The 21,702-nt window shown below is 50.5% G+C and overlaps 5 protein-coding genes across 6 annotated transcripts; 3 read left to right on the forward strand and 2 right to left on the reverse strand.

Annotated features, from left to right (window-relative positions):
* Nucleotides 1–147: 147 nt before the first annotated feature.
* On the reverse strand, nt 148–3,635 carry LOC128271382 (alpha-(1,6)-fucosyltransferase). Of its 2 annotated transcripts, XM_053008875.1 has the most exons (4): nt 3,412–3,635; nt 1,818–3,290; nt 1,596–1,752; nt 148–1,521 (listed from the first exon to the last, which is right to left on the reverse strand). In XM_053008875.1, the coding sequence occupies exons 2-4, from the start codon at nt 2,939–2,941 to the stop codon at nt 1,033–1,035; spliced, it is 1,770 nt and encodes a 589-aa protein (XP_052864835.1). In that variant the 5' UTR covers nt 2,942–3,290; nt 3,412–3,635; the 3' UTR covers nt 148–1,032. The 2 variants fall into 2 exon arrangements, with proteins under 2 accessions (XP_052864835.1, XP_052864834.1); XM_053008874.1 differs by having other exon boundaries at nt 1,818–3,635.
* A 2,412-nt stretch (nt 3,636–6,047) lies between these two features.
* Nucleotides 6,048–7,815, reverse strand: LOC128272167 (arrestin domain-containing protein 2-like). The gene is made up of 4 exons (XM_053009924.1): nt 7,531–7,815; nt 7,249–7,392; nt 6,337–7,176; nt 6,048–6,253 (listed from the first exon to the last, which is right to left on the reverse strand). Exons 1-4 carry the CDS (start codon nt 7,643–7,645, stop codon nt 6,096–6,098), a joined length of 1,257 nt encoding a protein of 418 aa, XP_052865884.1. The 5' UTR covers nt 7,646–7,815; the 3' UTR covers nt 6,048–6,095.
* Nucleotides 7,816–9,582: 1,767 nt separating this feature from the next.
* Nucleotides 9,583–10,955, forward strand: LOC128271852 (arrestin domain-containing protein 3-like). Its single transcript, XM_053009518.1, has 3 exons — nt 9,583–9,703; nt 9,781–10,749; nt 10,831–10,955. The coding sequence occupies exons 1-3, from the start codon at nt 9,583–9,585 to the stop codon at nt 10,953–10,955; spliced, it is 1,215 nt and encodes a 404-aa protein (XP_052865478.1).
* A 1,161-nt stretch (nt 10,956–12,116) lies between these two features.
* LOC128269888 (arrestin domain-containing protein 3-like) lies at nt 12,117–13,468 on the forward strand. The gene is made up of 3 exons (XM_053007293.1): nt 12,117–12,234; nt 12,316–13,233; nt 13,305–13,468. Exons 1-3 carry the CDS (start codon nt 12,117–12,119, stop codon nt 13,466–13,468), a joined length of 1,200 nt encoding a protein of 399 aa, XP_052863253.1.
* Nucleotides 13,469–14,888: 1,420 nt separating this feature from the next.
* Nucleotides 14,889–19,719, forward strand: LOC128269718 (arrestin domain-containing protein 17-like). The gene is made up of 3 exons (XM_053007111.1): nt 14,889–15,393; nt 17,150–18,151; nt 18,218–19,719. The coding sequence occupies exons 1-3, from the start codon at nt 15,279–15,281 to the stop codon at nt 18,373–18,375; spliced, it is 1,275 nt and encodes a 424-aa protein (XP_052863071.1). The 5' UTR covers nt 14,889–15,278; the 3' UTR covers nt 18,376–19,719.
* The last annotated feature ends 1,983 nt before the right edge of the window (nt 19,720–21,702 follow it).

Genomic DNA, 21,702 nt, shown 5'->3' on the forward strand with positions numbered 1-21,702 from the left:
CGTCGACGCATAAGAAATCGATCATCGAGCAACGGAACAGCGTATCGCGGGTTGAATTTCTTTCGACACGTGGTACGATAATGAAACAGTTTGTGCGTTTTTTTACCATAAATAAATCTACTTTCTTGTTTAAAAAGTAGACATTGCTTATCAAACGTTCGATCGGTGTTCACGGTATGAATGTTGTTGGCTTACGGCTCTTAGGGAATTACGTTTCTACATACATTTTACCGTTCTACAATGGTTTTGGTTGTTGTTCTTCGTCAATCAAAAAATTGTTCGGCGGATCTATATCAAATCAGGTGATGTTCTCGCGCATCTAACAAGAATAGCATTCGGCCAAAGTGCCTTCGCACGCACTTCTGGGGATTCGAGCTTGACGCCACTGACTAACTTTGTTCGTTTGGCTACAATATTCGAGGTTCACATCCGTTGTCTGAGCTAATTTTTCTTATTTATGCTGTATGGTTTTCCAAAAACTGTCCATCGTTAACTATTTACGGCTTCACTTAAATTTGTTCTTTTGTTAATAAGCAGATTTTGGCTATCATTTATCCTATTTCAGGCGTCAAATGCGCAGCGAAGGTGTAATGTAATATGATAACATCGAATGCCCGTACTTTTGTTCGTCAGTTTTGTTTGTTCATTATTTTCTTGCTTATTTCTATCACTTCCTGCAGCCTTCGCTAGTTTGCCGCACTCTCGGCTCATTTGCTCAACACATTTGCCAATATCGAGCGTCAAAACAGAAATAAAATAGTATACAGGAAAACAAATAATTGTCCTACAAATTCAATAGTCTCAAGTATCACACAACAAAAAAAAAGCAGCGATGGCTCTGACGCTGGACAGATTTTTTGTTTTGCTCGCCGTGCACTCCGGAAAACCCGCTTATACCGTTTTAACGCATGCTCACACAACACACACACTCTCATGGGCAACCCCATTTCCTCGGGCATTTCGCATTCCTAAGGTCAGGAAGCATTCTTCCTACCGCATTGTCATTTCTGTCGCTGACTGTGGTAATAGTAACTATTTCACGTACGGATACGTTGGTAGTTCGACGACTTCGATTTTATCGTTCACCTTAAAAGACGGAAATAGGCCGACCTGATTGGTGCGGATGTTCTTACCTTTGGAGAACCCGTTCCAGTGGTTGCCGGCCACACCGACAAGGTCACCGGGCCGGACTTGGATTTCGTCATGGTTGCGAGGATCGTGCGGCAGTACCACTTCGCGATTGTGCGAGTTCTGTCCACCGTAGTAGTAGATGTCGTCCAGCGAGCGGAACCGCCCCGACGCGTCCGGGTACATCGTTTGCATGATTTCGTACGCCACGCGGCATACCTGCGAACTGAAGGTGCACACGAGATGATCGCTTAGCGATAACAGATGGATATCGAGGATGATGCCGTTCAACGACGAATCGGTGTAACGTGTCGAGACTGCCGCCATTTTCGCCACATTCGGGTCACCAATCACTTCGTAGTGAGGATACTTATTTTTCGTTTCCTCGATAACCTACCGAAGAAAAAAGAACAAGGTGTGAGTTTCAAAATAGTCCCATGATTTTGGAGTCAAAAATGGATCGCTACCTTCGGATCGTCGCTTGCTACGAAGACGCGTCGCTTGTCTACTTTTTTCGAAGTCAGCGCTAGCTGATCGTAGTAGTCGTCGACGGCTGTCATGTACTCTTCGATGCTGTGGAATGCAGCTTCCGTGCCTACTTTGTCCGTTCGCCTCACGTGCACACTGCAACATTAACAAAGGTCATATAGATTTAGAATCAGTACACTCGGGGACACTTCTCAACTTACCCAACGATCGGTTTTTTGAAGCCCAACCGCTCCATGCCATTCTCAAGCATCTGCTGCGTATCGCCCGTGGGCTTTAGCAGGTACTTGAGAAACTGGCCAATCCACCAAACGATCGGATCACCGTGTAGTTTTATCAGCCGCGGCGCCAGGTCGGCAGGGATTGCCAACGGCAGGTACGGGGGCCGCGGGTTGAGTGAATCGATTATCGGCAGGGTTAGCACCTGCGTATTTGACTGTCCCGGCCAACTGGCATGCGAGGCACCGTTCGAATCGAGACACGTGTCGGAGATCGGTTGAAACACTTCCTCCCAGCCGGCCTTATGATACCGCCAGCCTTTCGATTTCAGAATCAGCGTACGCTCGGTCGCGTAGGCCATGATGAAGCAGTATACGACATGGTGCAACTGGCACCCATATCCGCAACCTTTGTTCAGCCGGCAAATAAGTTTCCGGGCGGTGGAGCAACTGTCCGGATTTTGCAACCGCGTCAGCCGCTTCTGCACCAGCTCGCTCAGTTCGGCCGCCTCACGGTGGCGCCACGCTTCGTATCCATCGGTTTCTCGTGCCCGCTCGAGGTCGACCAGCATCGAGCGTTTGTTTTCGGCCGCCAGCGAAAGGAAGCTTGCCAACGGCTTCACCAGCTCCGGCGCCGACCGCTGGGCTTGCTTCTGCACTTTTGTTACTTCCGATTGGAGAAAGTTCCACAGTTCCTGTGTGTTGGTTTGGACGCGTCTCCTGAGCCTCTCGTACTCCAGCGAAGGTGATGTCCGCGGGCGCACGTGGCTTCCACCGACCGAACCTAGTGCCGATTCATCATTCTCAAGCTCAAGCTTATTGCCAACTTCGTCGAAAAAGCGTTGCTTCCGATCCGCCGAAGCTCCCACTTCGGCCAAATACTCGTCCACCATTGCGCGCAGCTCGTGATCGATGTGCTTCGATTGTTCCAGCTGCTGGAGTGCCTGCTCGAGCCGTTTCAGGGCCGTATCCGCATCACTGGAGGCGCTGCCCGACGCGGAGGTGTTTAGCTTGGAGTAGAATATCAGCACCAAAACGGCCCAGATGAAGACGAACGGCACGAGTACGCGGGCCCACGGGTTTAACCCCATCAGCTGTCGGATGACCATCCTCTTCGGATTGTGATGAAGCAACGGACCGCAGTAAAGACTTCACGAACCGCCCACCGAACGGTTCAACGGCGAACATCCAACGCCTGCGGGATGTTGTAATCAGTGTGCGGTTATCCCGCTGTCGTGCCGTAACCCGGGCCTCTAATCAGTGAGTTCGATGACGTGGAGTATCGCACGGTGTTGCTGTGCTAACTACGACTGTGCTAACTACTGCGTTACACTGCGTTAGTTATATCGACAACGTTTCCTATTGGCAGCTGATAATACTCCGGGTGGATGTGCGCCACACAGAACACGCAGCTTACTGCTTTACAGCGTCATCTTGCCGTGGCGGCTCCAGCGGGTGCTGAGATGAAAACGAGTTCCACAAATAGGTTATTTTATGCGTCCCGTGGTGTTCACAGTTGGAGAACGCCGAAAAAGTGAAATCGTTCATGTCTTCTGCGCTAGGCCCAGCTCGTTCTTACCCCTCCTTTTGGCACACCGGCCTCTTTGGCAATCCGGATGAGACCGGCGATGCGCTTTAATTGCTTCGTTTTGTTTATGCGCCCGACCACCTGCGTGTCGCTGTCTGGTTCCGCGGCTGATTGATGTTCCGCGATGTGTCCCCTATTGTCACACAAATTAGTCGCTCTCGTGGCACAATTGTTTGCTGTGCTGTTCCCCTTGTTGTCTTCCGTCCTCCTTTCGCTCTGCCCTGCTGCTCTATTAGTTCATCGTTTGTGTTAGTCGCGAAAACTAGTGGTCAAACAGCACACCGACGGCGAGTGGCCCGTACATTTCTCACAATACACACATTTACACCCGACGAACGCGCCAATCACAATGCAGTAATGCCTCAGGAACAGGAACCAGTTGTTGATGGAATTATCGGATCGGCCGCTTTTCGGGGCCGACAGTCCAATCGACCTCCCGACTAGACCACTGGACCAACACAACATAGACACACACACACAACGCCATGCGAGCATTTGACAGCATTTCTCGCACACACAGAGCAGCGTTTAGACGAACCACTTGAGTTCAGGTTGAATCGTGCCCGAAGCCCAATTGCTGGATACGTGGTCAATGGCACGGGAATCGACGGGAAAGATAGCGCGATAACATTTATATAACATTCTAAGAGCGGTGAACCGTTTTCGGACAAAATAATAATCGTTCTAGATACTACACGGCGTGCTAATGGACTAAAAGAGAAAGTCTTGCTGGCGCTACTCCATGAGCCATGATTATTTGAACGTTCCCCCCATCAGAACTCTCCGCAATTTTCTTGTTTGCCACGAACCGGATACATTCCCGGGATTGAAACGAACCAAACAACGCTAGCTATTTGCTTTAAAACTAAATAAAAGTATTTATTGGATGATCATTACTCAGCCACTTCACACTGCGTCACCCATCGGAATTCGGAGCTGCGCTCGATAGAACTGAACGCAAGATTTGCTTTACTTGCAGCATCCACCCGACTTGTCCTTACATCCACCGGTGGCGCAGGCACACTTGCAGTCCTTCACGCACGGTTGTCCTCCTCCGCACGAGCTGTTGCATTTGCAATCTGCGGAAAGAAGGAATCCCCAAACAGTTTATCGAGGAAAGGCCACCATTTGCAAAGCAATCACCAAAAAGGAAAAGGAGAAACCTACCATTTCCGCAGCACTTGCAAGGCATCTTTTCTGGTCGGTGAGCAAGATTCTGCGACGCAAACGATAGAAATTGAACCCGATTGGTGTGGTGCTGCTATGCCACGACTCTACTCTGGTGTGAAACTGAAGCTTGGTGTGGCCGGCACGGAGATTAACAGCGGAACAAGTTAGGCAGAGCGCAAAAGCTTATGCTGCTGCTCGCTCTCTTTCGCTATGCTCGATACAGTCGGTGAGACGATACTGCGGCCAATGCTGGTGTGCATACTTTTATAGCCCACCATCGCGCCATCGCCATGCTCGCGCAGCACTTCCGTGTGGCCGCCGCAAATTGCCCAGACCATGTACCATGCTGTGGTGGTGCCGTGTGCAAACGTTAGCCGTTTATTTTTTATGCTTTAGGCGTTGCACTCCGCTGCAATTGACACCACTCTCGAGTCGTTAATTTTACCGATCATCAGCATTATGGTTACGTGAGAGAGATAACGAGTGAGAGAGAGAGGACGGAGAATCGGAAGTCGATTCAACCCTATCCACCGGGAGGCCGCCCAATCTCTACCGTGGCACAGTGTGTACACAAAGCACCGGTGTGTACCAGGGATTTTATCACGTTTCGCTGCAGCGATAACGAAGTAGCGTACCGGGACGTCCACGAAATAAAGACGCTAAACGGGTATGGCACGGTGTGTTCGTACTGGGGTCCACCAAAACAAGCAACCGTGCGGTACGCGGTTCAGTCATCGTTTGCGCTCCACACCATCACCCGTTCGAGATGGCGCAGTAACGTGCAAGTGCGCCACGCCGTGCGCTGGGTCATGTTGCACACGGAAAGTGCCACACGCGAGATATAAAACGGCGCCCGGCCCCGCTCTGAACAGTCAAACGGACAACAGTGAGCTGCACTAACAGTGTTCAAGAGAGTAGTGACCAACAATCAAACAGAAACTTCTACCTAAAGATGCCTTGCAAAACTTGTGTTGAAAGTAAGTTTCTTCTTGTTGCGTGCGGATGATAAAAGTAAAATGCGCACTTTTAAAAAATCGCAGGTTGCAAATGCACGAGCACGACCTGCGGAAGCGGATGTGGCTGCGAGTCACACTGCAGCTGCCCTTGCAAAGATGGCGCAAAAGAAGGCTGCTGCAAGTAGGGATGGAACGTTGCGTGCTGCGACTTCGTGATCGGCGTGCATTCGGATGCTGGTTGAATTAATGTGCGGGGTAGCAGTCGGTGAAAAATATTTGTATAAACCTTTCATTGTTCCCTCTTAAAAAACGGTACATTCCAACAAACACTCTTCGGGTAATAGAGTGATGCAAGATGTGAAATATTTGGAATATTTGTTGTAAAGTATAGGAAAGCCGTGTAAAACCTCGCAGCAGGAGAATAAATCGAAAAGAGGAGAAACAAACTGCAACTTGTGTTAAATACGTGCGCCTCGCTTAACGGAAACGTCCCTTGTTCGACGGACACTTCAGGAGAGATTGCAGTAATCTCGGCGATCGGTGATCATATCACTGCTTCGGAGGCATTGGCGGTGGCCACTGTACATCGGTAAAGTTGTAGGACGGATAGAGCGGCACGTACGGTTTGGTACCGATGGCGTGCGTGTCACTATCGTCGGTGATAACTACGGCGGCCGCATTCATCGCTTCCTCGTACGTTGGTGGAGCTATACAGAACAGAGTGGAAAGCCAGTCAATTTTTAATCCCACAACAAACGGTGCATCGTTGCTGGCGAGTGTAACAACTTACGTAGATACTCCGGTGGCAGTGTGCCTTCCCGTTGGGGTTCCTGCTTGGTGGCTTCGGAGGACGAACCACCGGGTAGCTGCTGCTGTTGCGATGTGTTGCCGAAGTTGAATCCGATCGCACCTACCGGCACCGACGATGCCATCTCTGGCGGTACAGCGACTGTCGGCGGTTGGTAGAACACCAACGGAATGGTGCCGATCGTCAGTGGAATCTGCAGCACCGGATCGGACCCACAGCCAGAAACACGCACCGAAATGTGAAGCCGGTAGGCGACGCTGATCAGATTGTCACCGGAAGCGGTCGGTGCAACCGTCGGTACGACGAGCCGCTGCTCGTACTGGCGTTGCGTTTCACCCGCCACACCGTCCCCGATGTGTTTCACGACCGTGTGTACGTCCTGTTTGGTTTTCGCGTGCGGCATCTCGCTCGTGTACGTGATCTCCTGCAGCAGCTTCATGTTGACGCCCTCGATCGTGCGCGACGACCGGTTGTTGAGCTCGATCGTGAGCGGTATGGCCTGGCCCGGTACGTAGCCGGTGCACGGTACGGTCACCCGCACATACAGCGGTTTCGTGCGCCAGAAGCCACAGCAAAAGACGCGCGCGTCTTCCATCCTCGCCGGAATGCGGATTGCCGGGGACAGCATGTTCAGATCGAGCGGCTGAATCACGGTGAAGCCCACCTTGTAGGTGAGATTAAACTTCCACGGTCGGTCCATGATCACCTGGGCTGTGTAACGGCACTGACCGTGTGAGCCCTCGAACGAGGTCGGCAGATGCGACGGTAGGTCACAGGCAAACTCATAAATGTGTTCCCCGGCTGGCAGTTCCGTTGGAGAGCCTGAAAGCGAAAGCGTAAAAACAAGTAGTGCCTCCACGGTCCGCGGTCATGGCCGAGAGCGCGCGCACTTACCATTCCCTTGCGCCGCCACCAGCACCTTCACCGACGACAGGTGGTCCCGCTTGGCGGAAAAGTAAACCGTACGGCGGCGGCGACCCTGCCCACGTTTCTGGGACCATTGGACGGCGCTATACCCGGCAATTCGGAGACTTATTTCTGGAAAACGTAAACAACCATCTCGTTACTTGCCGACAGCAACTGGGAAGGCAAACCTGTTTGTTGAGGCAGTTCCCTTCACCGATCTTCAGGCACACCCGCCCTCCCGGCCGCCCGACCGATCGTGTTGTGACTCACCGTTGAATTTCTTCGTCTCCGAAAGCTTCAACTGCACACTCCCGGTCAGCCGTTGGCCGCTGAGAAACGTTCCGTGCGTGCTGTTGGTAAAGTGAATGTCACACTCGACAACCATCTCCGATTCTTGTACGTTCACAATGCGTTTTGCTCTATGTTTCCGACCACCGATTCCTGATTTGAAGGCCGAGAAAAGCCACCACAGTGTGGTGGGCCGTGGTGGTGGTGCTGGAGAGAGGTTGATCGAGAGCTCACAACACGCAACCGAGAAGTTCGAGAAACATTCCGGTGGCTATACTGCTAGCGACTGCTGCAAGCTAAAACAACTCGTCTTCTGTTTGGACCGAATGCTACTTGGCATTATTTCTCTTTCTTTCTTCTCTGTCTTCTCTCCCTCTATTGCTCTTTAGACGGCCGCCGATCGTGCCTCTCGCGTGTCTGACGTCACGTGGCCTTCTCGCCGGCTTCTCGGGCTGAAAAGAGAAAACCGCGACCCGCGTGGTGTGCGTGTTTATCCCTCATAGTGGCCGCTCGGTGGTTGTGTACACGATCAAACGATCGCGATCGCGAGCCATTTGGTGGTCGTCGTCCCCCACCAACTATTTAGCTATCGTTGCTTCAGTCGCGGTTATCTCATGATTGTGGTTCTGCTGCGGTTAAACGAATGGCGATCACGCTTAACGCTGCTCGCCGTCGCCAGCAACGCGTGGTTTAAAATTCCATATACTACCCCCACCGGACCCCCGGGGGGGGTGGCATTCGGTTGGCGGTTCGGCTCTGTTTCTTCTCCCATGCCATCGTCGCTTTCGGTTGCATAAAACGACGAATTGTGACCGGTTATTGCTTTTTGGTGGTTTTTCCTCTTCGAATGCGCTTGATCATGGTCTGACGGTGATGCGTTCGCCGACGATCGCGACCTTGCGAGTAGGAGAGTTCACATCTACGATTTTTCTTTTTAACGCACGATTTTCAGCAATAATCTTGAATGATGATAGCAAACGAAGAGCCCTGTCTTTTTACGCATTGATTGGAATTTCAACTTAGGCATCCAACGGTCCATCTTTTTCTCTTAAATTTTTCAACTTGACGATAGAATCGATTAACAGTGAATGTCATGTCGATTATCTTTTTCCGTTTTATTGCCTCACAAGCTTGCGTGACCTTCACGACCTTGATCTTTTAAAGTATTCATAGTTTTTAAAGATGACAGTATTTCTGTACCAGTTTTAGGAAGGTTCACTTCTGGTCACAAATTTACAATGGATTGGCACCATTATAATGCCATATACTCAGTATTTATTGAAATTGTGAAATTGTGAACAGGGTGAAGAAAAAACAAACGATCAGCTAGAGGAGGACATGCTGTAATTCCGGTAAATCCTAGCGATTCCTAATGCCCCCGCCGCAAAGATAAGTCACTTCCGTTTTATGTATCGAATGATTCATCGACACACTGGCTGACAAACAAACAGTAAGGGATTGCAACACGCTTTCCTCGCTTCGCCAGATACTAGACTCCATGGTCGTAAGGCTGAATGACACCTATACACCAAACAGCCTCGAGAGACCAAGAGTTCGATCCCAATAAGCGTTCGATCCGATATCGACGAATAACTGACAGAGCTGCACCCGAACCCATTCGGAGCGGTGGCGTCCAAAAAACGACGACGACGACGGCTGCACACCGCACATCCGCGGTGGATGGTCGTTGTGGTCCCCGGCTATGTAGGTCCTCTTCAGGACAATTGACTGCCGCGCGCCATGTCACAGCTTATCTTATCAAACCCGATCCACCAAAGTGTTATTGTTGATTGTATTTTTTCAAAAAGCTCTTTTACCATTTTCATCGATAGCAAGCTGGCTAGCCAATGTGACGGCGACGAGGGCACAATTACGTATGGCGTGAAGTGATAAAATCATATCACAAAGCTATTTTCTCGGGCAACACGCGACCCAGGAATCCAGTACGGTGGGAACCACGCGACGGTCGGGTTCCTGTTGGGCAGTCATTGGTAGTAGCGCAAACCGAACCGAACCCGCAGCAGCAGCAGCAACATGCCGGAAGGTTGCGAGTGTCTAATCCGATTTGATAACAATCCCTGTGGGGTGTACTTTCCCGGCCAAAGCCTAGCGGGCTACGTGGAACTGCGCGTGCTGCAAGCGTTCAAAGTAAAAGGTAGTACCGACCTTTGCCCACGTCGGCTCGTCAACCGTGTGTGACTCATATCCTTTCCGTTTGCGACACACACACAGGTGTCAGTCTGCAGATAAAGGGGTTCGCCGAGGTGAAATGGTCCGAAACCACGGGGTCGGGGAAATCGCGGCGAACGGTGCACTATCACGGGCGCCAGGACTACATCAACACCGTGACGTACTTGCAGGGCTCGCCGGAAGGCAATCAGTTCGACATTGCGCCCGGCTCGCACACTTACCGCTTCGGGTGCGTACTGCCCGGAAATGTGCCCACGTCGTTCGAGGGTCTGCACGGTCACATCCGCTACACGGTGCGCGTCGTGCTGCACCGACCCTGGAAGGTGGATCCGACGTACAAGGTCGGCTTCACCGTGCTACGGCACGTGAATCTTAACGAGAACGGCCTGTCGCTGGCCGTACCGTGCAAGGTCGAGATCCAGAAGGTGTTTTGCTGCGGACCGTGCGCCTCGGATCCGCTCTACCTGTCGGCCCAGATACCGATCGGCGGGTACGTGCCGGGACAAACGATCGCCGTGCGGATCGAAGCCTCGAACCGCAGCAAGCGGCGAGTGACCGAGTTCAGCACGAAGCTGATCAAGAACGTGAGCTACATCAGCCAAACGCCCTACTGTCGGGTACGGTTGGAACCGGAAATTGTGGTCGAAGTGCGGTGCCCGGGGGTGGCGGCCGGCGAGCAGGGCACGTGGGATCAGTTTCTGGCCATCCCGGCGCTGCCGACCACCAGCAACCAGTGTCAGGTGCTGACGATTGGGTACGAGGTCGAGGTCGAGGGAAAGATTACGGGGCCGAACATTAACCCGCGGGTGCGCATTCCGATCACGCTCGGTACGGTACCGCTGGCGGCACACGCCATTCCGAGGATGCGCACCGGTGCCCTCGACGGTGTCCGAGCGTATCCTGTCCCGAGCGCACCGCAAGTGTCCGAACAGCCCGAAACGGCCTCTGCACCCGTTCCGTACGACCAGCTGAGGCCACCCGCTGCCGCACCACAACCGATCGATCAGATGCGTAAGTGTCCGATGCTTCCGATTGGCGGATGGAGCTGGAAAATTACCGTTTTTCTTTCGGCTTTTCATTTTCTCTCCCTAGCACCTCCCTCGTACGAGGAAGCCGTCGGTTCTACGCCGGCCAATATTCTTGAGGATGGTGAAGAAAATACCGACACCAGCAAGTTCACGCCACAATACATGGTGTACCGGTTTGGCGAGTCCTGAAGAGATGAAGTCCAATTCAACACCCTTTTAGCAACTGAATGTGATAGACATTGGAGCCGTTATTAGTTTGTGTGTGTGTGTGTGTAGTTTGATGCACGTTGTTTTGTACACTGTTTAAAGTGCAATACTAATAAACATTATATTGTTAAACTTCAAAAGGAGGTTACTTAAAACATCCAACTCAATTGGAATGAAAGTTTCCCCATCGCTGGCAACACTGGCACAGCACGCGGTGAGCGCTGACTACGCGAATGAGTGTTGCCATCACTCATTTTCCCGTCAGTAAAAAGGGGAGCTCGCACCCGTCGCATGGGGCGGGGAATTCCCTCAAAACGATGCCTACTAGATGGGTGCGCACACACGCAAGGAAGATATCCTTCGAGCCCAGCCCAGCACACTAACGTCAAAGCGTCTGTGTTGGTGGAGTGTAGCCACCAGGAAAAAGACAAACATACGACACGCGGCGAACACATAACATCATCCCCGCGCGCGCCCGGTTTTCCGATTCGCTTTTCGCAAACATGCGACGAGGACGGTGCGCGTACTTTTTCGCGTACGTAAAAACGCAACATTGCAGTGAAACACGCAGCCAAGGACGAACCGCGGTCTAGCGAGAGAGGCGAGTGCGACCTTACGCGCTGCTGCTGGAGAAGTTCTTCTTTTTTCGGTTTATCGGAATCTCCTATAGTTTGGTGTAATTTTGGGTTCCCTTTTTCCCTCTACCCTCTTCCTGCGAAACTGAAGGAACAGAGTGCTATAGTGCTGAGACCGGGCCCCGGGGGTTGCGAGTGACAGGGGAAATCAATTTTTCCAAAATCAATCAACACGTTGATGGCCTCCTCCCAAAAAGTATTACGTCTTTCACTCATTACGTCGGTGGAGTTACTCTGATCCCACGAAACCGCCCACGACGTTGAGTTTAGGGTGTAAAAAAATACGGTAAATAGTTCCTCCCCATCGGAAAGGAAAAGACATGCTCTTCCAAATCGATGGGCGGTTTCAGCACGGCTCGTAAACTTCTGGCGAAACCAGCCAGCCTGTGTTGTCCCCACGTGTCTTAGAGGCCGCGAGTGAAAAGAACCGAACAGGATTCGGATTCGGAGTCTGTGGCTATGTACCGGCCAGTGGCGTCGGCCGGAGTGACGTCAGCAGTGATAGAAAATGCCAGACCCCGAGTGTTACATCCGGTTCGATCACAACCCGTACGGTGTGTACCTGGCGGGTCAAACGTTAGCGGGGCAGGTTGAGCTTCGTGTCACGGAGATACTCAGTGTTGTAGGTGCGTATTGTCCTGGATTTATCACCCTCGCAGCGGATGCCGTTGCCAGGGAAATTATGGTCCGTTTCCACTTTTCCGCAGGTGTAAGCCTACAGCTGAGCGGAGTCACGGAAATCGAATGGTCGGAGGTGATTGAGTCGGCCGGTCAGCCAGGTCGTAAAACGACCCGCTACCATGGCCAGCAGACACTCCTTAACTCCGTCAGCTTCCTGTGCGGCTCGTCCGCCGGCCCGGTCCGTGAGCTCGCCATCGGAACGCATACGTATCATTTTTCCTGTGAACTTCCCACCCACCTACCGACGGCCTTCGAGGGTTACCATGCCCGGATCCGGTACATGGCACGGGTGGCTCTGCATCGCTCCAAGCGCCACCGATTTGCTGGCCCCTCCGCCGCCGCCGGTAGCACGGGCGATCAGATCGGCCAGACCAGTTTCACCGTGTTGCGCCATCTGAACCTCAACGAACACGGCGGCGGCGGCTCGGTGCTGGCCCTGCCGGTCAAGAGTGAGCTGACGAAGGTGTTTTGCTGCGGACCGTGCTCGTCCGAGCCACTCTACATATCGGCCGCGATTCCGCGATGCGGCTACATCTCCGGCCAGACGATTGTGATAAAAATCGACGCGGTGAACCGCAGTCGGACGCGCGTCAACGAGTTCCGCATCAAGTTGGTGCAGAAACTGAGCTACACCAGCCAACAGCCGGCGGCCGCTAGCCGGTCCGATGCGCTGGTGGTGGCCGAATCACGCTGTTCCGGCGTCACCTCGGGGGAGGTTATAAAACATCAACAGAACCTGCTCATTCCCGCCCTGGCCCCCACGTACACGGACGGGGCGTCGATCTTCAGCATCGACTACGAGCTGGAGGTTGAGGCGCGGGTTACCGGGCCCAACATCAGTCCGCGCCTGTCGATGCCCATCACGATCGGTACGATCGCACTGGAGACGTCCGCGCCGAAGGAAACGCTCAAGCCACTAACGAAGTCCCCGTGGGATCCATTCAGTAAGCGTAAAGGGTTCGGGGTAGATCTGTACCCATATAACCCATATATTTTCGTCCCCCCTTTGAAACAGGTTCCCAGCAATACACGGACATCATCGGAACCCGTGTCGCGGTTGGCGGCAATGCAGCAGCTCGACGATCGCACACCGAGGACTCATGCAAAGGAGCGGGTCTGGGAAACAACGTGCGACTGCACGTCGTGCACCGAAACAACGCGGCGGATGATGATCACTGAAATGTTGTGCCATCAATGAATGGACTATGCTGCAATTGAATGCTTGACGCCACCAAAAAGAAAAACACGCTAAATAAGCCAACACATATTTACGTTTCAACTGTGACGGGCGACGGAAACGAGTACAAAAACGGAAGATAACCAATCAATTGCACACTGCCTCTGCCGCTTTTTCGGCCGTGCCGTATAAAACCGCTTATACCGATCGTATCGTATCTACACACACCGCATTTTGCACCGCACTCCGCAAACAATTGGATCGAACACGCGCGCGCGCGCCACCATATTTTATCTGATTTTACAAAACACAAGAAGGACACACGGTTGGGTGCCGTCGCCATTTGCCGTCTATTGCTTATGGGTTGGACTCGCACACCATGGCGCGGGAGATTCCGAATGTAGCGTAAGCAAACTGGAAAAGAGGCGCGTGTTTTTAAACTTGATCAATGTGCTTTTTTAAACCTTACACTCCGGGGTTGTAATGAATGTCGCTTAACTAACTATTTCTACACCTATTAAGACGTTCACGCGCGTGAAGCCTTTTGTTTTGTATAATGTGCGCTTTATTACAACAAAAAGGCAAGGAAAGGAAAACAACAAACCAAAAAAAAAACCTCCGCTAAACTCTACCTCAAGTGCCATTGAGATTTGTTGCAAATATACAAAATTATTATTGAAGTACGCCGCTACTACACCATGGTTCGTGTGTTTAGTTTTCTTCAATATGGCGCACCCCCGCTGATAGAGCAGTCGGTAACGCTCTTCGCTGTCAGCGCAGCTGGCCGTGGTTCGAATCCCGGGATCGGTTGTAACTCAACCGGCCATGGTTTCGATTCCCGATACCGGCGTGACAGGGGGGTTGGCGCGGGGCTAACAATCCCGTCCGTAAAAATTAAATGTTACAGAAGAGCATCAGAGATTAGCATTGTCTCTGGTGCCAGGCCAAGACTGCTCAGCGGTTGTAGCGCCAAAAAAAAAAAAGAAGAATATGGCGCATTTGAAATTATTTCGAAAGAAAACCATGAGTCATGAAAAGTAGTTTGATTCTTGATTCATTTTTTGATCGAAGTAAGCGGTTCAACACAATTCAAAAGTTCCGTTCACTCAAATCGATGCTTAGGGAAATTATTTCGATCTGGCAACATTGCACCGGCCCCGTAAGACAGTTCCGCGATTCCACGCACACAACTCTGCCCTCTTTTAGCCGGCTAATGTGCCCGTGTGTGGGATCGCGTGCGCACGCACCGACGAAAGAAGTGGTCATTGGCGGGGGGTGGTGCGACGGTCGGCAGCGTCAGTCAAAATTCTTGCATCCGAACGCGGGCCCGCACACACACTGTGATGCGGCGAAAAATCTGGCATCCGTCACCGGGGAGCGCCGGGTGGGCCAGCCACCAGCACACACAGCGGCAGAGTTTGTGGTGCGCTGTGTGTGCTGCTGTTAGTAAAGCTCGTCGCAGTGCCTCGCTCGCCGAAGTCGTCTCTGCGTTTCGCAAACGGGTTCCGATAGACCGGTTAGAGTGAAGAGTTTGCGAGAGCCAAAATTCGAGTTAGCGTTTCCGGTTCGCGATACTTTGGCTGAAAAGTGGATCCACTTTTCTAGACCGTGACCCGCGCCGTCCGCTATCTGCCGCAGTTGGTGACGTGACATACACACGGCGACAGGTCGCACATTGCGGCAGATTTCGGTCCAACCAAAAAGGCCGTGTCCGTGTGTCACCGTTGAGAGGGATAAGAGGGCAAAACATAAATCTCGTTACTTCCCCCCCGGTGACGTTGTGTGACTGGTTGGTGGCTGTTGCACCTCGCGATGGGTCTGAAAGATTGCACGATCGAGCTCGACAATCCGTGGAACACCTACTACGCCGGGCAGACGGTTAATGGCAAAGTTACGTTCACCTTCGACGCGCCGAAGAAAGTTAGAGGTAAGAGAACACAGTCTGTCTGGCAACAAAGTGAAGAGAACGGAACTGAAGAAAGGCCCGACTTATGGCCCCCAGCACGAAAACGCATCGTGCGACGGACGGCGATGATATCATCTGGGCAAAAGAAGCGTTGACAGGCTACGTGCTACGTTTGTGTGTTTGTGAGTGCACACCGAGTGTTTGATTGTTCCGAGCAATGTGTGCAATGCAATGTAATGTAAGAAATGGGCAATGGGCCAACAGCGGCAGTACCACAGCATAACTGGCCACAGTGTCGGGATCATTAATCTTTCGATCCTAGAGCGGTCGTGACGAACCCTTCAACACATACGACGCACCTAAGGGCAATGGCACGGCAAAATCAAACTCTACCGGCATTACTTCATCGCACTGGAATGTGTCATCGCGTCACACTGAGGGCATCTGATTGACCTACAATATATGCTGCAGCAATATGTTTTCTACACAATGATAGAAGTTAACGATAATCGATCGACGTACAGCAAGCCCCGATAGGGCGCTGAAAATAGAGGGGGAAAAGTGTCCGCCTAACCCGAGTCCTTGGTCATTTGGGAACATTTATTTTTATATGTTACAGCTCTTCTCGATTCATTCGGACCCCCGGTCTCTTCTCTATCTCTGGCACACCGCTAGCCACCAACATTATTTTTTGTCTCCTGATTCAAATCCGTGTCCGTGCCTAGTTTGTCCACATTTCTGGCAGCATCTGGAAGTATCGGCCACCGACCTAGGCGGCGGCGAGCGTGAAATTGGTAGTGAAATGCTTGAGAAAATGAGAATAGAACTATCGCCTGCCTCCCGTGGGTGGTTAAAAATATACCCTTGCATGCATGTGCGCTGCGCTATGTGGCGCTCAAGTCACCGTGGGTTCTTCTTAGCTTGAAGCAACTGCTTTTCATTCGTGTCAAAGCGGATCGTAATAGCATGCCGGCGCGGTGGGCCATACAATGATTTATTTTGCTAATGGGTTTAAAACATGCCTGAACACTTCCTCTGGCTGAATTTACGGGAAACGGCTGGAAACAAAATCATAGATCCGACTCCATATGGAACCGGAAACCATCTTAAGCAAGGTGGGGCAACGACATATGGATGGTTTCTAAGGTAACACAATTACATCGTTGTTTTCCATCATTTGCCGAGCACACAATATCGATCTCACTGCTGTAATCGTAGTAGCCTTATCGATTATCTGTGCACACATTCTGCGGATTCCCTTGTGCGTACGCTCTCTGGCCATTCAATGATAAAATTTATGTCCAAAAACAAGCACCACTACTCTCCAATCATAGCTCCCCTACATGGGATTGGAAGCGTGCCTGTGCCACCACAAATTCGGAACTTATTGGTCATTATCGTTCAACGTGTAATATGTAATAGATAATCGAACATGTATGTGTGGGTTTAAACTTCAACTAAACCTGATGGGTAACATTCTTCATCACCGAATTAAATCTAAAAACGCTAGTACGGATGGTTGCCACCGTTTCAATCGAAATCTAATGAACACAAACACAGGTGCTGGTCAGGTGGAGACACACCGGAATCGATGCAACATAGCATATCTTAAGGCCACAGCCTTCGTGGGTGATAAACAATGGCGCTTCCGGTAAGCCCGAACCATCAGGGCTACGGTTCAGTAGCCACAGGAACCAGTTTTGAAAAACGCTTTGAAAAATTTCATCATTTTCATGTTTTGAATTAAATCGGATTCATCTATCTCTTCCATTCGTAGGAATTGTGATAAAATTTTCCGGCGATTCGGAAACGAAATGGAGCCAGACGGAAACGAAAACCGACCAGAACGGCAAGCAGTACGAATCGACGACGAACCTGACCGGCCAGGAGGAGTACTTTCAAATTCAGTACTACCTGTTGGGTGGTAAAAATAGCGCCGAAACGGAACTGGGCCCCGGGGTACACACCTACCCGTTCACCTGTGCCCTTCCACCGACGCTACCGTCGTCGTTCGAAGGCGAGTGGGGCTTCGTCCGGTACACGGTCAAGGTGACACTCGACCGGCCGTGGAAGTTTGACCAGGACATCAAGATGGCATTCACCGTGATTTCGCCGGTGGATCTGAATCTCAATCCGCGCGTCAAGGACCCGTTCAAGCTGGAGCTCGAGAAAACGTTCTGCTGTTTCTGCTGCGCTTCCGGCCCACTGAACGTGATCGTGCACATCCCGGTGACGGGATTCGTGTCGGGCCAAACGGTACCGGTCACGGTGGAATGTGACAACGCCAGCAACGTCGGTGTGGGCAAAATTACGCTCACCCTGCGTAAGCTGCTCGCATTCCACGTGCACACGCCGAGGCGCGAAACGAAACGCAAGAAGGAAATTATCACCACCATCCAAATGGGGCCGGTCGAGGCGGGCAACAGTCAAACGTGGCAGCAGGCCATACAGATACCTCCGCTGCCACCGTCGAATCTGGTCAACTGTGGCATCATAGACATCGACTACGACATCAAGGTCGTAGCGGAACCGGAAGGCATGCATGCGGCCCTGGACGGCAACATACCGATCGTGCTGGGAACGGTGCCGCTCGAATCGTTCCAGCCGCCACCGCCCTACACGGACAATCCGCCGGATACCGCCATACAGATGATGGGTGCCGAAACGGATCCTTCCATGCTGCCCACCCAACCGGTCAGTCCGGCCAGCCCGCCAAGCAACGGTGCCGGAGGGGCGCTGGGTTGGAACATTGGCGCAGCCAGCACGTTCGCCAATCTGCGTAAGTCAGGTGCCAAAGTAATGCTAAAGGAAATGTTCACCTTATTCTGTCTCGTTCCATCTCTAGCGCCTCCAACATTTGCCGAAACCGCGTACAAAGCGCCATCCATCTCGGATAAAAATGACTCGGAATACACGCGCATGATCGGTGGACCGGAGTATGCACCACGATACCCTACGTACGGGATGATGCCAAGCGCACCGCCAATGACGAACAACTACTGATCGGCATGCGATCGATTCTCGGATGCCGAGAAATTCAGTAGTGAAAAGCATCACATCGATACCATTTTTTTTTGTTCATTTTCACCCCGAAAGACTGTGGTTATTCGAGCCACAGACAATGTAGTCAACTATTTACACTTACTGAAGCAGAAGGACGTCCTCTGTGTTCCAGTGAACCGTACGCGAGAAACGGTAAAAGAAAACGGAAGCTTTCCCACAACAGTGCGTTATTCCATCCGTGTGCGCTTCCGTGTCATTGAGAAATTTTCATGAAATAAGAAATTACATTTAGCCATATGGATTACCCACAACAAACGCACAAACACTCGAATACATACTTGCGCTAGGCACAATCTGTACCTATTGAACTCTGCTTGAACTTAATTTGGTTAAACAAAAGATTGAACTACTCGAAAGTTGTTGAACAAACGTCGAAATGGCAGCACACGAAGAGGAACACATTTCTATTCTGTCAAATCTTGATATTTTTACAACCGGCGATTATCCGTGCGATTGAATGATTTTGGTCTCTACACTCCACACATCACACTCGTTTTCGTACGAAGTTTTAGGCTGCCATTATGTGAAGTTCTGTTGAATTGTGTTTATGATCAAAATCGAATTGATTCTGCAAAATCAAGTGGAAAAACATGATACGGAGAACGTGACTGGGATACTTTTTACAAGTAGAAATGTAGAAAAATGCGAACCGTGGATGCCAAATGAAACGTGTAGATTTGAAAGGAAATTGCTCTTTAATATGAAATGTTTTATAATATTATTAAAAAACAACAAGCTGGACTCAACTGGACTTCAAACCGTTCGCTGAAAACAGTGCCTAGAAGTTTTTAACTCTACTTAGAACCGCGCAGGACACGCCGGAAAGGGCCGGCGCAAATGCTAAGCACAATGCGCACACTAATTACCGCGACACGACGAACACGGTTCCAATCGAATAATGCCAACCATCTTTTTGCAGCAGAGCATGATCGAGGCACGGTTTCCATTTGCAAGCGGAACGATAAACAACACGCTGACACAGTGCGAACATCTCGAAGAAATAGATTAGAAAAGTGCGCATAATCAAACGGTAGTACACTTTTTTGCGTATTTTGTTGATCGAACAATAATAATTCCACGAAGAATACGCAAACCGTTGCATGGGCACAGGCGGATGGATAAGAAGAAACAAAAACTAAGCGCGAGGAAAGGCGATTTTTAACAGAAAGTGGATCGAAAGCAGTAAGATAATCATCAGGGACATCATAACGACTTGAAATTGATATACCTACACTAACAATGTAAACAATTCTTATTGAAAAATAAACTACATGCAACTCTTAATTACCGAAAAGACACAAAACTGAAAGGCTGGCGCGGGCGCGCACGAATGTCACGTAATTTTCTCAATATTTTCTGTACGCCTATTTACACGCCACCGTTCATCACTAGAGAAGTGCGTGATACCCTTGCCTTCTTTTTTCTCGAGGATTTATTTACAAAGTATAGATAATCTGTATATTCACGAACGGCCCCCGCCTGCGGCCACGGCGCTAATTGTATAGCTTTGTGTCAAACACGCATCGCCACGTTACAATACTAGATAATGCGTTTATTTGTCCTACACTCTCTCTTGTCTCTTTAACTCTACACGTTTTTATTCATTGTTTACCTACACTAACGAAACCCTGCATCCGTTTATGGGGTCGTCGTTTTTATCCTTGTTGGTGGATTTTTATCATTTAATTCTGACATGCATACACACACACACATACACCCTCACACTTATATCGCTGACTTAACACAACTATTCGGCGGCCACTTTTTCCGCGGTTCAATCACTTCGATTTAGGAGAGCCACACACAGACATACTCTCTCGCTTTTTGACCACTACATTTTGATTTTAAAGCATACCTGCCTTAAACACTACGGAAAGCTGCATTTTTCTTGGTGTCACATTGGTATTGCAACTAAATGGGGTTCGACGATACGACGACGCGGGGCGACAGAGAGTCTTGGTTCGTCGTTTGGTGGCTCGATCAAGCTCGTCTCACCGCCCGTCCGTGTCACACACGATATCAAGCTGCGCTGCTCTTGGCTCATCATCCAACGTCCTGGCTGTGGCTGAATACAGTTCAGATCACCAAACTTTTGCACGTTCAACAATCATTCTAACACAAATTGTCATTGCAGTGAATCTGCTTTAAGCGATTGTGCGTGTTTTTGTTGAAGACATGCTTAAATGGTTCCATAATGGGGCTATTTCTTCTAAACTCTTCGTTGGAAAGCGGTGTTTTTCTTGCGGCTGCGGCTGCGGCTTGCGGCTACCTCTGTCCTGCTTCTGCCTATTACAACTAAGAATCACTAACCAGGGATCGACCATGGGGAATAAAACCGAGCTGAACAAATATGTCGTACGTGCACACACACATAAACACACACATAGACACAATAATTACAATACCTTCTTCTCGATCAGCAATCTGTCTCACGCTCTCGGATATCACTATTTCATTATTTCAGCACTACATGTCCACGGCATCCCTTACGCAGAACTGGGATTTAATGGCTCAAAACAAGAAGTGAAAATACTCCTTTCGCTCGAATACCACAAAAAAGGCTCCAATCTTACTCATTGTTGGCAAAGCGCAGGCATTAAAGTTGTCGGTACCTGGCGGTTTGTTTTTAAATCAACAAACCAAAATGCTGTTCATAACTATACACGCGAGTGTGTTACTACTCACTTATCGGGCGACCATATAAAAAACGGTCGATAACCAGAGATCGTGGCCAAGTTCAATTCAGATATTTAAAAAAACCGCTTATTGCTTTTGTGAAACTTGCCTCGGCGAAATGGTAACACCGTGGTATCTGGTGTGTGCTTTCGTCCGACCGGCAGCGTGGCTATGAACCTAATTCTCGGGAGTGGTCTTCCAACTAGCCGCTTGAAACAACGCCTCCTGCCCTACTGTCTACTAAGTACTGCTGCTGCTGCTGGGGTTTTTCATGGCTCAAACAATGTATCGAATGTAAAATGATAAAAAGTAAAAAATAAAACAAGGACTTACCTACTGTCGCGGGAAAAGAAACTACGCAAAATTGCGTCCAATTCATTTCGCGGACTCAATCTATAAACAGTGAAAATACAACTCTGTCTGTCGTCGTGCTTGATCGGCTCCGTTTACCACAATACTCATCATCATCCGGTCGGCAGCCGACTGGGGCTCGGTGTGTGGTGACGAAAACTTACAAATAGTCTTTGGTATCATTTAGACGCGTTACGCGTCGCTTCGCACAAATGCGCCATCACTGCGCCGCACACCGGA

This window comes from Anopheles cruzii, chromosome 3, assembly GCF_943734635.1.
Source record: "Anopheles cruzii chromosome 3, idAnoCruzAS_RS32_06, whole genome shotgun sequence".
Lineage (NCBI taxonomy): Eukaryota > Metazoa > Arthropoda > Insecta > Diptera > Culicidae > Anopheles > Anopheles cruzii.

Bases quoted from the DNA above. Each gene is read 5' to 3' on its own strand.
- LOC128269888 (XM_053007293.1), top strand. From the start codon at position 12,117: ATGCCAGACCCCGAGTGTTACATCCGGTTCGATCACAACCCGTACGGT. The intron at 12,235-12,315 runs GTGCGTATTGTC...ACTTTTCCGCAG, and splicing joins GGAGATACTCAGTGTTGTAG to GTGTAAGCCTACAGCTGAGC. The intron at 13,234-13,304 runs GTAAGCGTAAAG...CCTTTGAAACAG, and splicing joins GTCCCCGTGGGATCCATTCA to GTTCCCAGCAATACACGGAC.
- LOC128272167 (XM_053009924.1), bottom strand. From the start codon at position 7,645: ATGGTTGTCGAGTGTGACATTCACTTTACCAACAGCACGCACGGAACG. The intron at 7,177-7,248 runs GTAAGTGCGCGC...TTTCGCTTTCAG, and splicing joins GGTGGCGGCGCAAGGGAATG to GCTCTCCAACGGAACTGCCA. The intron at 6,254-6,336 runs GTAAGTTGTTAC...TGTTCTGTATAG, and splicing joins ACTGCCACCGGAGTATCTAC to CTCCACCAACGTACGAGGAA.
- LOC128271852 (XM_053009518.1), top strand. From the start codon at position 9,583: ATGCCGGAAGGTTGCGAGTGTCTAATCCGATTTGATAACAATCCCTGT. The intron at 9,704-9,780 runs GTAGTACCGACC...ACACACACACAG, and splicing joins GCAAGCGTTCAAAGTAAAAG to GTGTCAGTCTGCAGATAAAG. The intron at 10,750-10,830 runs GTAAGTGTCCGA...TTCTCTCCCTAG, and splicing joins ACAACCGATCGATCAGATGC to CACCTCCCTCGTACGAGGAA.
- LOC128271382 (XM_053008875.1), bottom strand. From the start codon at position 2,941: ATGGTCATCCGACAGCTGATGGGGTTAAACCCGTGGGCCCGCGTACTC. The intron at 1,753-1,817 runs GTAAGTTGAGAA...TTAATGTTGCAG, and splicing joins TTCAAAAAACCGATCGTTGG to TGTGCACGTGAGGCGAACGG. The intron at 1,522-1,595 runs GTAGCGATCCAT...TTTCTTCGGTAG, and splicing joins TAGCAAGCGACGATCCGAAG to GTTATCGAGGAAACGAAAAA.
- LOC128269718 (XM_053007111.1), top strand. From the start codon at position 15,279: ATGGGTCTGAAAGATTGCACGATCGAGCTCGACAATCCGTGGAACACC. The intron at 15,394-17,149 runs GTAAGAGAACAC...TTCCATTCGTAG, and splicing joins CGCGCCGAAGAAAGTTAGAG to GAATTGTGATAAAATTTTCC. The intron at 18,152-18,217 runs GTAAGTCAGGTG...TTCCATCTCTAG, and splicing joins CAGCACGTTCGCCAATCTGC to CGCCTCCAACATTTGCCGAA.